This window comes from Nuphar pumila, chromosome 13 (assembly GCF_984573655.1).
Source record: "Nuphar pumila chromosome 13, dmNupPumi1.hap1.1, whole genome shotgun sequence".
NCBI lineage: Eukaryota > Viridiplantae > Streptophyta > Magnoliopsida > Nymphaeales > Nymphaeaceae > Nuphar > Nuphar pumila.
This window is the reverse complement of record NC_143261.1, coordinates 76,744,589-76,759,828: the sequence shown is the minus strand read 5'-3', so window position 1 is coordinate 76,759,828 and position 15,240 is coordinate 76,744,589. Positions and strand designations below refer to the sequence as shown.

The 15,240-nt window shown below is 39.6% G+C and overlaps 2 protein-coding genes across 3 annotated transcripts in view; one reads left to right on the top strand and one right to left on the bottom strand.

The window, feature by feature from the left end:
* The window catches only part of LOC149818790 (SNF2 domain-containing protein / helicase domain-containing protein / HNH endonuclease domain-containing protein), a 132,852-nt gene extending 117,748 nt beyond the window's left edge, over positions 1 to 15,104 (bottom strand). The window contains exons 1-2 of the mRNA XM_089985357.1: positions 14,787 to 15,104; positions 13,342 to 13,701 (exon numbers count right to left, since the gene is read on the bottom strand). Coding sequence (XP_089841483.1) covers positions 13,342 to 13,701; positions 14,787 to 15,104 — 678 coding nt within the window. The remainder of the gene's footprint in view (positions 1 to 13,341; positions 13,702 to 14,786) is intronic.
* Positions 1 to 15,240, top strand: part of LOC149818789 (uncharacterized) — a 183,594-nt gene that overhangs the window by 155,598 nt on the left and 12,756 nt on the right. The gene's annotated exons all lie outside the window — the stretch shown is intronic.

The window sequence follows — 15,240 nt, the reverse complement described above, 5'->3', positions numbered from 1 at the left end:
GAATGCCATTGCGGTTGAAGGGAAAGTTTTATAGGACGACTATTAGGCCTGCTTTACTATATGGTACGGAATGTTGGGCTGCCAAGAGACATCATATTCAAAAAATGAGTGTAGCTGAGATGTGTATGCCGAGATGGATGTGTGGAAATACAATAAAAGATAAGATTCGGAACGAGGAGATACGTGAGAAGGTAAGCGTTGCACCAATTGAAAATAAAATGAGAGAGAATCGTTTACGGTGGTTTGGACATATTCGATGAAGGCCTAATGATGCTCCAGTTAGAAGGATGGAGAAATGGGAAAATATATTAGTTAAAAGAGGTCGGGGTAGGCCTAGGAAGACATGGATGGAGGTGATAGGAAAGGATATGAATGTTTTGAACCTCACCGAGGACATGGCAATGGATAGAAATGAATGGAAGAGAAGGATTCATGTGGAAGACCTAGAATGATTTTCTTTGTTGGTTCATATCGCCGACCCCAATTGTTTTGGGATGAAGGCGTAGTTGTTGTTGTATGGAAAAACAAATCTAATTCATAGGTTCCATCAAATACACAACCCTAAATCTGATTTAGGCCCTTTTTGTTAAAACATATGTAATAATACCATAATACCCGATAGGGGTATTATGGTCATTTCTCAAAGTACCCCATAAGGGTACTTATTTTGTTTCTCATATTTCACTATTTTTTATTTTTATTTTTATTTTAAATTTGTATTTTTTGGATACCGAAAAGGGGCCCCACAATGGAGTCGTTGGGGCCCCCAACGGTCACATATGTGACCGTTGGGGGCTCCCAACGACTCTATTGGGAGCCCCTTTGGTCTCCTTTTCTTATAAATAGGGGGAACCCCCCATGTATGTTGTATTGCTCTTGAGAGCTCCTCTTCAATAATAGTGATATTATTTTTCATGTGTGTAGCCTTTTTATAAGGCCTTTCGTATATCCCTTAGTGGATTTTCTCTCTTATGCTTGTTGCATTTGTCCGTGTGGGACATAGTGAATGCTTTAGCATTCTTGGATTCTTCCGCATATTTCATTACATGGTATCAGAGCCATACGATCTTCTAAGGTAAAATCGTGTATCTCTCTATTTTTTTCTCTCTCACCTCCATTTTGTAGCAATGGAAGTCAAGATCGATCTATCATTCAAGCTCAATGGAAAAAATTACATGATGTGGGCATCCGCAATGGAGAATAATCTCAAAGGCAAGAAGCTTTGGGGTTATGTAATGGGAACCGTTCCGGAACCCCAACTTAAGCTCACAAAGATGGAAGGAGATCAAGAGAAAGCACTTGAAGGCGATGCTCGTCTCAAGGCCATTGAAGATTATAATCATCAAATGGAAGATTGGGAGAGTAACCATGCAAAAATCCTAGCATGGTTTATGAATAATGTTGAACTTAAGGTATGTGCAAATATTGCAAAATTCCGCCGGGCAAATGAAGCTTGGTTTTTTATGAAGGGTATGTTTACCCAAAAGGATCTTACAAGAGCTTATTTTTTGCAAGAAAAAGTGAGAACCACAAAACAAGGTGACATGAGCATACAAGACTATTATAGTGCTCTAAATCCTTTGTGGGATGAATTGGCTCTTTTAGAGCCTAAATGGGTATCTATGGAGGATGTGGTACTAAGACAAAAACAAATGGAACAAGATAGATTGTTTCAATTTTTATTTGGGCTTCGTCCCGAGTTTGAACAAGTTAGATCCTCACTCCTCCATAGATCCACGTTTCCTCCCTTAAAAGAGGCTATTGCCGAGATTACTCAAGAAGAGACTAGACATAATATGGGTAAAAGCATTGATGAAGTTCTTGTCGTATCTAAACCCGGCAATCATGTCAAAACATACAAACCACCTCATTTTGGTAAGCAAGGGAGTGGTGGGAGAAAAATGATTATATGTCATCATTGTTATGAGCCGGGACATATTAAACCCGTTTGCCCAAAGCTAAATGGAGCATTCAAGCCAAAGGTGGCTTCAGTTGAAGAATCATCCACCAAAGAAGATGACGGCAAGAACAGGGATCTCAAAGATACTCTTGGACAAATTTCCTTGGCTCTCCAACAAATTCTAAAGGCTACTTCTTCCACCTCCGGTGTCGCAATTGCCTCATCATCACCTCCCGGTACGTACTCTTGGATTTTAGATTCCGGAGCTACTTTTCACATGACCCCTCATGAAAATGCATTAACCAATGTGCACACCAATTCAAAAATGTCTTGTGTCTCTACGACCGATGGAACCTTTCTCAAAATAAATGGTGTTGGAACTCTTGATTCTCAAAATGTTCAAAATTTCCTTGTTCCAAAAGTTAGAATAGTTCCAAAATTAAATCTTAACCTCTTTTCCGTTTCTCAAATAGCCGACCATGGATGTGAAATATCTTTCTCATCCCAAGGGTGCTTTGTGCAGGATTTCCGGTCCGGGAAGCGGATTGGGCAAGGCCATAGGAAGGGAGACCTTTATTTTATGGATAATTTAATGCTTCCAAATACCTCATTTTGTACTTATGTCCAAGACAAAAATATTGAAACTTGGCATAAAAGGCTTGGACATCCAAGTTACTCTAAAATGTATCTTTTTCCTTTTGGACACAAATTTTGTAAAGAAAAAGATATCAATTGCAAAGATTGCATTTTTGGCAAAATGAAGTCTACTCCTTTTCCTATTAGATCCTTTGTGACAACAAGACCTTTTAAATTGGTGCATTCCGATGTTTGGGGGCCATCTCCGGTTCTATCTAAAGGTGGTTATTCATATTATGTTACTTTTATTGATGATTATACAAGATATGTATGGATTTATTTTCTTAACTTTAAATCGGAAGTTTTTAACTTCTTTAAAGAATTCCATGCAAAAATTCAAAATAAATTTCAAAGTCAAATATCCATTCTTAGATCCGATTCGGGTGGAGAGTACTTATCAAATGATTTTCAATCATATCTAAAACAACATGGCATTTGTCATCAAAAATCTTGCCCAAGAACTCCTCAACAAAACGGTCTAGCGGAAAGAAAACATAGGCATATTTTAGAAACCACTAGATCCTTACTCATTTCTAAAAATATTCCTAAAAATTTTTGGGCCGAAGCCGTGTTAACCTCCACCTATTTAATCAATAGGATGCCATCTTCAAAATTGAATAATATCTCTCCTTATGAAAAACTTTTTAATATGACACCCGACTACAATCGTCTTCGGATTTTTGGGTGTAAATGCTTTGTTCTTTTACATAAAAGAGATAAATTGTCACCTAAAGCAATAGAATGTGTATTTTTAGGATATGGTGAAAATAAAAAAGGCTATAGATGCTTTGATCATAAAAACAATAAGTTATTTGTCTCCAAAGATGTAACCTTTTTAGAAGATGAAAATGGATTTGACATATTGGAAAAATCAAATGAAATTGATTATATGTTTATCAATGATCTTTTAGAAGATTCAAATGATGACTCTTTGAGTCATCCGGAAGTTTTAGAAAATACTCATGATTCTCATGATAATGATGTATCACCAACTAATGGTGACAATCTCCAAGTATACACTCGGCATGAGGAAGCCCAACCTATTAGTGCTTTAGAAAAATTCTTGCGGCTTAATGAACCCCTAGAAGAAACCTCCCTTAGGCGTTCTTCTAGAGAATCAATTCCACCTAATAGGTTTGTCTCATATGAAACTCTTTTACCTAAATATAGAGCTTGTCTAATAGCCTTGCATTCTTACTATGAACCCTCCCATTATAATCAAGCAAAAAGTATACCTCATTGGGTTGAAGCAATGAAAGTTGAACTAGATGCTTTAAATAAAGCTAAAACTTGGGAAATAGTTTACCTTCTTCCAAATAAGAAAGCTATAGGATGTCGATGGGTCTACAAAGTCAAAACAAAAAGTGATGGTTCCCTAGAGCGTTATAAAGCTAGATTAGTTGCTAAAGGATACTCACATGAATATGGCATCGATTATGAGGAGACTTTTGCTCCCGTGGCTCGCATGACAAGCGTTAGAACTTTAATTGCGGTAGCATCATCTAAGAAAATGGCCTATATTCCAATTAGATGTTAAAAATGCCTTTCTTAATGGTCAGTTGAATGAAGAAGTATATATGGACCCTCCGCCGGGAATCAGTGTTAACCAAGGTCAAACCCTTCGGTTATTAAAAGCCTTATATGGTCTTAAACAAGCCCCTAAGGCTTGGTATGATAGATTTAGTGCTATCATGTTACAATTGGGATTTCGCTCATGTTATACTAACACTGCTCTTTTTGTTAAACATGCAGGTAATAGTATCATCATCCTTCTGCTTTATGTTGATGATATGATCATCACTGGCAATGATGAAAGTGGTATTCTTAAAGTTAAAAATATGTTAAAACATAATTTTGATATGTCTGATCTGGGTTTTCTCAGGTACTTTCTTGGTATAGAAGTTGCATACTCTACTCAAGGGTATATATTGTCACATATGAAGCTTGCTGCAGACATATGTTCCAAATCTGGGATTTCAGATGATAAAAAGGTGGAGACTCCCGAGGTTATCAATGCTAAACTACGACTGGAGGATGGAGTTCTGCTGGATGATCCTACGCCCTACAGGCAACTCATAGGCTCCCTCACCTATCTGACTATCACCAGGCCCGATATTGCTCATGCTGTGCACTCTGCAAGCCAATTTCAGCATGCTCCTACATCTGTGCATATGAGTGCTGTGCTCCGGATCATTCGATATATTAAAAATACTTTGACTAAAGGGCTATTCCTATCCTCAATCTCTTCCTTAGATTTACTAGCTTATACTGATGCTGACTGGGGAGGAAACCCAAATGATCGAATCTCAACTACTGGCTTTTGTGTGTTTCTAGGAGATTCGCTAATTGCTTGGAGGTGCAAGAAACAACAGAAAGTCTCCTTGTCTTCTACTGAAGCAGAATACAGGGCTATGGCAACCACTACAATGGAGCTTGTGTGGCTTCGAAGTCTTCTTCAAGATATGGGAGTCGAAATTACCGGTGCTTCGAAGCTTTGTTGCGACAATAAAAGTGCCATCTATATTGCCAGCAACCACACCTTTCATGAAAGGACTAAACATATTGAGATGGACTGTCATTATGTACGTGATGAATATCTTCGTGGGACAGTTACACTGCCATATGTCACTTCAGAATATCAACTTGCAGATTTCTTTACCAAAGCTCTGCCTGCTCCTCGCTTCTTGTTCCTTCTTGGCAAACTTTCGGTCATTCCCCCGTAAAGTTTGAGGGGGGGTGTTAAAACATATGTAATAATACCATAATACCCGATAGGGGTATTATGGTCATTTCACAAAGTACCCCATAGGGGTAATTATTTTGTTTCTCTTATTTTATTATTTTTTATTTTTCTTTTTATTTTTAAATTTGTATTTTTTGGATACCGAAAAGGGGCCCCACAATGGAGTCGTTGGGGGCTCCCAACGACTCTATTGGGAGCCCCTTTGGTCTCCTTTTCTTATAAATAGGGGGAACCCCCGTGTATGTTGTATTGCTCTTGAGAGCTCCTCTTCAATAATAGTGATATTATTTTTCATGTGCGTAGCCTTTTTATAAGGCCTTTCGTATATCCCTTAGTGGATTTTCTCTCTTATGCTTGTTGCATTTGTCCGTGTGGGACATAGTGAATGCTTTAGCATTCTTGGATTCTTCCGCATATTTCATTACACTTTTCTCATTCAAATCAAAAGAAAAAATTATACCTTGTTTGAAAATCGAGAAAGGCCAAAAAAATCGCCGGATGCCCGGAGAGGGTGGATCTCTCTCTCTCTCTCTCTCTCTCTCTCTCTCTCTCTCTCTCTCTCTCTCTCTCTCTCTCTCTCTCTCTCTCTCTCTCTCTCGGAGTAGATAAGAATATCATCGATGAACATGATGATAAAAGAGTCCAGCTACAAACTGAAGACCTGATTCATCAGGTCCATGAATGTTGCAGAGGCATTGGTGAGTCCAAAAGACATCACCAAAAACTCATAATGCTTGTATATAGACCTTAATGTGGTCTTCAGAATATCATCTGCCCAAATCCGCAAATAATGGTACCTGAAACGAAAGTCTATCTTGGAGAACACCTTTGCCTTTCTCAGTTGATCAAACAGGTCATCGATCCTAAGCAAAGGATACACGTTCTTCACCATCACCTGGTTCAGCGTGCGGTAATCAATGTAGAGCCGCATGGACCCATCCTTCTTCTTGACAAAGAGAAGGGGTGCACCTCAAAGAGATACACTCGGTCTGATAAAGCCCTTGTCAAGAAGTTCCTGTCGATGCTTCTACAGCTCCACCAGCTCTGCAAGTGTCATGCGGTACGATGCTCAGGAAACTGGTGTCGTGTCAGGCACTAGTTCGATCGAGAACTCGATCTCCCTGAGGTGGAAAACCCGAAAGTCTTCGAAAAAGACATCCGAAAACTCACAAACCATGTCCAATTGCTCCAAGTGTGTCGGTTGACTATCCTTCGCGGATACACAGACCAAGAACACCATACAACCCTGCTTGTGGTAGTTGGAGATCTTCAAGGCTGAGACAACCTTCACCTCACTCATCGGCCTAGTCGCCTGGAATACCAGTGCAGACATATCAGGGTGCTCCAACAGAACCTTCTTTCCCCAACACCGAAGGGTAGCATTGTGTTTGAACAACCAGTCCATACCCAGAATGACATCGTCAAAAGTCATGTCTAGTATGATCAGGTCAACAGACAACTCGTACCCCTCGATGACCACATGGATTGCAGAAAAGTATTTTCTGCAAGAAAAGGAGGTACCCATCAAAGACATCATATCAAGAGCCTTCTTGAAACTAGATGGAACAAGATCAAGCAAGCTTGCAAACGACGAAATATAAAGAAGTGGGTAGCACCCAAATCAAACATCACACGAGTATAGTGGTCAGCGATTACGAAAATACCTTCGATCAGGTTATTCTGGTCGCCCTGCGTAGCAGCTGTGGCGGCATATACTCTCTCATTGGTGCTTTGTTGTGCCTGTTGTTGTTGAAGCCTCTACTATTGTTGTTGTAGCTGTTGTTGTCCTCCCTGAGTCATCGGCTTGTTCGGTATGTCTGGGTTGCTGACACTACCCCCTTGAAGAGGGGACAAGAGCCGTGAGGATGGCTTTTGTTGCACTTCCGACATACGAATGGAGCCTTCCCCTAGAGTCAACCCTGTTGGGCTCCCTGTTGGTGCCCCTAATATGTCATCTAGCTCTTACCCCCTACACCTTGCCGCCCGCAGGTGGGTTCTTCTTTGCCCCGCCACCGGTGTTGCCTCCATTGTCGCCCTTCTTCTGCGATCCACCCTTGAACCTCTCTCATCCTTCGTTCAGGATGGATGCAGACTCGATAGCATCATTGAGGGTAGTAGGGCGGCTCATCATCACGCGAACGCAGAGTACGTCCTTCAATCCACGAACATACTTCGTTGCCCTCGCCTTATCATCAACAAAGAGGTTCGGACAATAACTCTCCAGACTCCTGAATTTGGTAGTGTAGTCCACCAAACTCATGTTCTCCTGGGCCAGCTCGAGAAACTGTTGTTGCATACGTTCCTATGCATAAGCAAAGAAATATGCATTTAGGAACTCCTCCCTGAAAGTCTCCTAGAGAATGACCTCCACACTGTCGTAATTCACCTGTGGCAGGGTGTCCCATCATTTCTTGGCATCGCCCTTCAGTCGGTACGTGCCAAAGTTTGTTTGCCAGTCCTCCGAAACAGGCAGGATGTGAAATGCTCTCTCAGTCTCCTCGACCCAGCTTTCAGCAACATCTGGGTCGGCCTTCTTAGAAAAAGTTGGTGGATCCACCTTCAGAAACTTCTCAGAAGTGACTACGACAAGGTTTGGAGAAACCTCTGCGGGATGGACACACATGGTCTGATGCGTTGCTTGTGCCTGGACGTGTGTAGTCACGGTCGCGGTCAAGGTGTTAGGGCATTCAACATAAAATTTTGTTGCTGCTGCCAGTCAACGGGAGTACCGGAAGTCGAGGCTCAGGTACGGTGATATATCTAAACATGAAAATTATCATAAAGTTATACCTCGATCAAACCTACCCCTTTTAAAATTCATCACAGCACAAATACAACAACACAATTACATCACAAATCCTAATTCGCATAAAAAGGAATTTATTAAGCTATTCATGCATTTCATCATAACAAATTTAAACGCATTCATGTTAGTAAAGAAATTAACAGATAGCCTTACCAGTGATAAAGACTGCTCTAGAGTACGAGTCGTGACTTACAGACAATTTGGACAAGGCACAACTACCAAAAGGAAAAAAATTTGTTCACAAAAATGGTTAAAATGTAAGATTTTTTTGTCGGCTCTGATACCAAAGCTATAACGACCCCAACTTATCCCTGTTGAAAAGTGTAGCACATTCACGCCACAAGAGATTTTATATTAACCATCAATCAAACCAAATAACTTTATTCATCATTAATTAAAGTCTGAGAACAATAAGCAAATGAACATCAAATAAGCAAAATAGAGTCATTTTGTCCCAAAGTAAAATATCAAAACAATCACGCAGTCCTCGTAGCTCCCTATAGCAGCAGGTCTCATCATTGGGCTTCAAAGGCTATAGAAAACATAAAGTATATGTTGCTAGAATATAGATCTTGTATATCAATTCCTCTAATAATTTAAATAAGCAAGAAGAACATAAATCAAATTCATACAACATTTTGAGAGGAATACAACTACAATCAATTTCAGTACTCACATCACCATTCATGCATTAGCTAACATTTATCATGCAACAACACTATATCACAGTTAAGAGAACAAGTATAGATGTATGATCTAATACAGAACAGGAACATGCATGATATCAATGCACATGCATGAGTAACATATCTTTTATTAGAGTTTTCTTTGGTATACACGTCCTTATTATATGCACATAATTTTAATTTCACTTTCCATGAAAACCTACGAATACTCAAAACGAGCACAATAAATTTTTGAGGTCAAGTTAGGTCCCAAGTTGTAGCTTAACACACAATTTTTATCTTATTACTAGGTTTCACACATGGACCTTAACTGATATCAGGAATCAGCATCATCCATGAGAACATTAGAATTCACCATCTAATGTTGGGACACTAGAGAAATCATTTTCTTGGTATACCAAAAACAAAAGTTGTGTCTACATACCACCCCCAGGCAAAGTGGTAGAATCTCCCTAAAACCGTAGCCGAGAAGAGAACCACCTAATTGGGTTCAGGGGCACAATCGCTCAAGAAGTTTTAGTATCCTCACGGTTCCCCAAAAACCAAAGCCTAGGATTCTCACACTATAGAAGGGACATCCAAGAAGAAGCATTAATTACACTGTTTATCTCTTTTTTTATCTTTTTATCAAAAGAATGATTCATTTCAATATTTGTTTCACAAATCAACATGCAAAACCCAACAACAATACTCGTTTTGCAAATCAACATGCAAAACACAACACGGGACCTCAACTCATTACGATATAAAACAGTACAATTAATTCAGAAATTCAAATAATATCAAATTGATTTTTGGGATGCTTATAACAAAACTTAGAGCAACACCTGCTCGTGGCCCACATGGCCTACAATGGTTCACATTTGACCACCAATGCATCTTATGCAAAAAACCACAGTGAACAAGCGATCACACAATTATCCGAACAAGTCCACAAATGCACATTCATGCAATTATAATAAGAATGTACATGTATAACAATTATAGCAATTTCACATATGCATATCAACACATGCTTGCAAAATACATCTTTATTTTCATGATTCATTTCATGCACAATATGCAAACAAGCATATGATCATGCTAAAGCAACCACAAATGTAAATTTCAGGATTTACGTGTTCATTACATGCATATGCATGTAAACAACATATGAAATTTTATAAGCATGTGAAGCCCACAACTCTTTCTACCATTTCGGACAAGCTTGGGGTACAACACATACCAACCAAGTCCAAGCCATGTTGCCCACACACCGGACAGCACTTGTAGTCACATGAAAATATTCCAACCAATGCTCATATGCAAACATACATAACAGTCCAGTCATAAACATGCATAACCTGGACACGTACAGACATACAAATATGTATATTATACATGTATAAATCTATACATTCAACATGTACAAAGTTTGCACTTTTAACATATATAAATATGAATATAAACAGGAACATTTGACATATATAAATCTGGGCATAACTATGAGCATTTAACATATTAAATTCTAAACATAATCATGAGCATTTAACAAGCATACACATGCACATGTAATTCTAAACATGCATGTAAATCTAAACATACATAAATATGTAAATCTGGGCATACACGAACATGTAAAAATCAGCTAGATGTAACTTGTATGAATATGTTACAATTTGCAAACCGAACACGGGTATGTATACATACATACCCTCTCTCTTTTTTTGTTGAAACCGCCCAAAATTATTTTTGAACTTGCCCAGCCGAACAGCAGGCCGGTTGGGTTCGGCAGGGCATGAAGACTGCCCAATTTTTTATTTTGTTCGCAACTGCCCAGAATGATACCAGTTCTTCTCTCTTTTTTTTGTTCTGATTATGCCCAATCGATACAGTCGGCTGGGCTATGACAGCTTACGCAACTGCCCAGCCCGATGCAGTCGGCTGGGCTCATAGTTTTTTTGTCGAATCTGCCCAGCGGACCTACAGTCTGTTGGGACTTAAGAAATTTACTGCTCAGCAGAACTGCAAGTCGGCTAGGACTTGATCATGAAATAACAATGCCCATTTTTTATTTTTTTTATTTTTTTTCTGCCCAGCCTAAATAGTCGGTTGGGCTTTGACAGTTCATGTGACTGCCCAAGGGCTTAATCAGAAGCCCTTTTTTTTAGTCGAGAATCGACCCAGCCGACACAGTCAGTTGGGGCTATGCCACCCATATATATATGAAACATGAAATCAGCCCAACCGATGCAGTCGGCTAGGCTGTAACAGTTTATGAAATTATATATATATATATATATATGTGTGTGTGTGTGTGTGTGTGTGCACATATGCATGGATAAACATACATGAATACACATATCAAGTATGCTCATGCCACAAAATCAATGCTAAATCTGAAATACACATAAACAACCATGCATGAATCAATTTTTTTTAGGTTGAACATGGAAAAACAAATCTAATTCATAGGTTCCTTAAAAAACATTACCTAAATCTGATTTAGGCCCTTTTTCCCCATTTGAATCAAAAGAAAAAACCGTACCTTATTTGAAAATCGAGAAAGACCGGAAAATTTGTCGGATGCCTGGAGAAGAAGGTCTCTCTCTCTCTCTCTCTCTCTCTCTCTCTCTCTCTCTCTCTCTCTCTCTCTCTCTCTCTCTCTCTCTCTGTGTGTGTGTGTGTGGACCAGTAAAGACCTTTCACGGACAGCAAAAGTCATTTATTTTTTATCGAGGCATTTTTGTCAAAATAGATATAAGATAGCCAAAACAAATCTGACACGTTTTAGAGTATGCCATAAATGTGTTGCATGCTAAAATGTGACGGACTTTGTGTCTGTGTGTGTCGTCCGTGACACGGGCCCATGTGGGCATGTCACTGTGACATGGTTTTGGAATTAGGATTCCCAAAACAAGGATTTTGAGATTCCAACAAGCTTGGAACCCTAGGGTTCATCAAGTCCAGGATCGTAGAAATCAATTGTTTAGTAGACAGAGTTGAATTTATCTAGAAGCCCTAGGATTCCCAAAATTCCTTGTTTGCTTCATGACTCACTTTTTGAAAATGTCAAAAACAGTTTGGGAAGGCATTATTTATATTTAGTGTCAATACCATGCCAATTAGAAAAAGTAACCAATTTACAACTTGCGAGTGGTGCACATTTTCCATACACCTTTTAATATAGAAATGCATGCATGCAATGTTGTGAAAAGCGTTGAGGCGTAGCGAGGTGCTCCACCAAAAACTGAGGTGAGGCATAAGCCTCGGGGCATAAAGCATAAGCCTTGAGGCATAAAGCATAAGCCTCAAAAAAAAATTAACTAAAAAAATGTTTGTTTTTCATGAAGCACGCCGTAGGCCGCCGCCTTGAGGGGCAGAGGGCCTCGCCTCAAGGCGAGACGCGCTTTTAACAACACTGCATGCATGCATTCATATATACAATTATGCATACATATATATATATATATAAAGACAAAGATAGGAAGAAAGAGAGAGTAATGAGTAGCACTGAAACAGTTCTAAACGGCTCCAAAGGACAAAGTTTCAGGTGTTTGCTTAATCCAAACTAGTAGACGTATTCTCTATCTCTAGAGCTTACTAATTAGAAAATGTGCATATTTTTCATGTTTAGATGTGTATTTAGAGCGATCGAACAATGGCTCATATTGTACCAAAACTTAGTGAAATAGAAATCAAGATTTCTCATTAAATCAATTTGATCTGAAGCATGATTTTTAGTAGATAAGCAATGATAAATGCATCTATGGGTTAGGATTAAGTAAAAGCCACGTGCAACTATGTTTTTTGGAAGTCTTTAGGATGGTTTAGGACATAAACTGTTTAGGAGTCTCTCTCTCTCTCTCTCTCTCTCTCTCTCTCTCTCTCTCTCTCTCTCTCTCTCTCTCTCTCTCTCTCTCTCTCTCTCTCTCTCTCTCTCTCTCTCTCTCTCTCTCTCTCTCTCTCTCTCTCTCTCTCTCTATATATATATATATATATATATATATATATATAGGAAAATGCTGGATGCATTCGTTCGGCGGGCCCGACGTTAATCTGTGCAATTTTTGGGGTTTTAGTGGTGGTCCTTGACTGACGCTAATGATCTGGGCAGAAAAACAGGCTTTAGCAACAGTTGTGAATGTTGCTAATGCTCCTTTTCGTGCCCACGATCAGCGGCGAGCACACGTCCTACCTGACGGTGGACGATTTTCTCATCCAGGTTTATATATATATTTATATATATATAATATCTTTTAAATTGATAGTAATTTGATTTGTTGACAGGAATATGGGGTATATATATTATGTGTGTGGGTGTGCATACAAAAACCAAACTTGTCAAGCCCCATATTCTGTAAACAAATCAAATTACTAACAATTTATAAGATTTATATATATATATATATATATATATATGTGTGTGTGTGTGTGTGAGAGAGAGAGTGTGCATGCATGAACACAACCTAAAACCACATTATGAGGAGTGTGATATCCTTTTCATTTTTTCTTATAATATAAAGATTCTATTTGGCATGAGAATGCATAGAAACATGTTGTTTAGACATCATAACATACAAATATTTACCTGTATAGTTTTCCCAAGCCCCATTTCATCTGCAATAAGACACCGCCCGCACCTTCGTAGACCAAATTTAACACCGTCCAGTTGGAATGGTAGAAGTGAAACATGTAACCTTTTGGGCAGCTTTTGCAACAATGCATCGACTTCATCATCTGAAAGATGACCGGGCATGCAAGCTATCCATTTGCCTGCAATATATGAATGTGAAAACTTTTGAACTACTGCAAGTGTTTTCCAAGGGATCTCTTGTAAATGTAATCTTGGGAGCTTTTTTAGGCATTTAAGAACCAAATCATAGTCCTTTAGCATATACACAGGAGCCCTTCCACCAGCTGGAGTTCCAATGAAGCGAAGTGGTGCAACCTAATCAATTTCCAAATGCAGAAACCAAGCAATACACGTTACAAGAGATCAATCACTAAAGAATAGTAATTTAAGAATGCATATGGTGATATTGAAATTTTTTTAAAATAAAAAGACAGAAAGAGAGGAAAAGCTCAGGAAATTGGAGGCAGGTACTAGGTAGAGAGCCAAATTCGCACAAATGTTATACCAACCTAGCCATGGGAAAAGAAAAAAAAGAATTACGAAAGATTATCTATGCAAAGAATAGAAATTCATAAATGTTATTCCAAGAACGAAGAAGATCAATGAGGAAACCAAAAAACAATACAACTGGAAATTGAAGCAACCATCCGCCCTGATAGTGGAAAAGGGTGGTGCTGTCGTATGTTTGATACATTTTTTCTTAACGCGAACAGGTCATACTTACAAAAATATGAAACGTATAAAGAATGAAACATCTTATGCTCCTCTCCTTATTTGGTTTTCATCTCCCATTGGGCAGTTATATATTTGTTCCTCTAAAGAGTAAGATATTTAATAAATCATCCCATTAGCTCCGTGATCTTCGATCGCTTCATTCTTCCCGTTGTTGCTCAGGACGGCTCATTCAAGAGTGGATTGTTCCTTCACTCGTTGTGGAGCGGGGGTTTCAGCTTGCTTTCCATATATTAATAATATGATTCTATGAACATACAGAGTGAGTGGCCAACATCAACCTAAGGCAGCCTGAAGAAGGTGCCGACTGCTGCTTTGCTATTCGATAGCTCAACGAACCCTGCATTTCTGGGGGCGGAGCTGCTAGTAGATAGCGGAGTAGAAGGACGCATAAGGAGTTCAGGTACTCCGTTTTGAAGAACCACATTCTTAGGGTCGATACTCAGGGTCATGCTATTTTCCACTCACAGCACTAAAAATCGCCCTTTTGTGCAATTCACTCTTCCGGACAAATTTTTGAGAGATTTTGATCACCAATTCAAGCGAAAAAACACAGGCCAACATCCGCATTAAAACCCTAACTCCAAATTCAAACTTGAGACGAATGGCATCGCATTCGAAGTGTAAGGAAAAAAAAAAGAGGGGAAAATAATACAGAAAAGACTCACATTGGAAAGGCAAGCCTCAATCCTCCGATAGCATCCACTTTCTCCGGGGAACCTCGATCCTTCCACTGGCTCGACGGAGACCGAGAAGCCATCGGACTCGCAGATCTCCAGCACGGCCAAGAACCCCGAACTCTCCGTCAGGGCATCCAGTGGCTTCTTCGGCAGGGAGTCACCCTCCGGCGACGAAGATTTGAGGGTTTTGCGGCACTTGAAGAGGTTCCAGAGATCCCTGTTGCCGGACGTAGATTGGCTCCTCTTCGCGAGCGCGGCCAGCCGGTTCGCCTCCGCCCGCTTCCTCTGCTCGTCCGTGAACTCCATGGCCGGAAGATCGACGGAGAACCGGATTCATCGACCGGAAAACCCGGACGAATAAACCCTTCTCTCTCTCTCTCTCTCTCTCTCTCTCTCTCTGGGGTATGCTTTGAGAAGAATGGGCGGGAAGGGATGCCGTGAT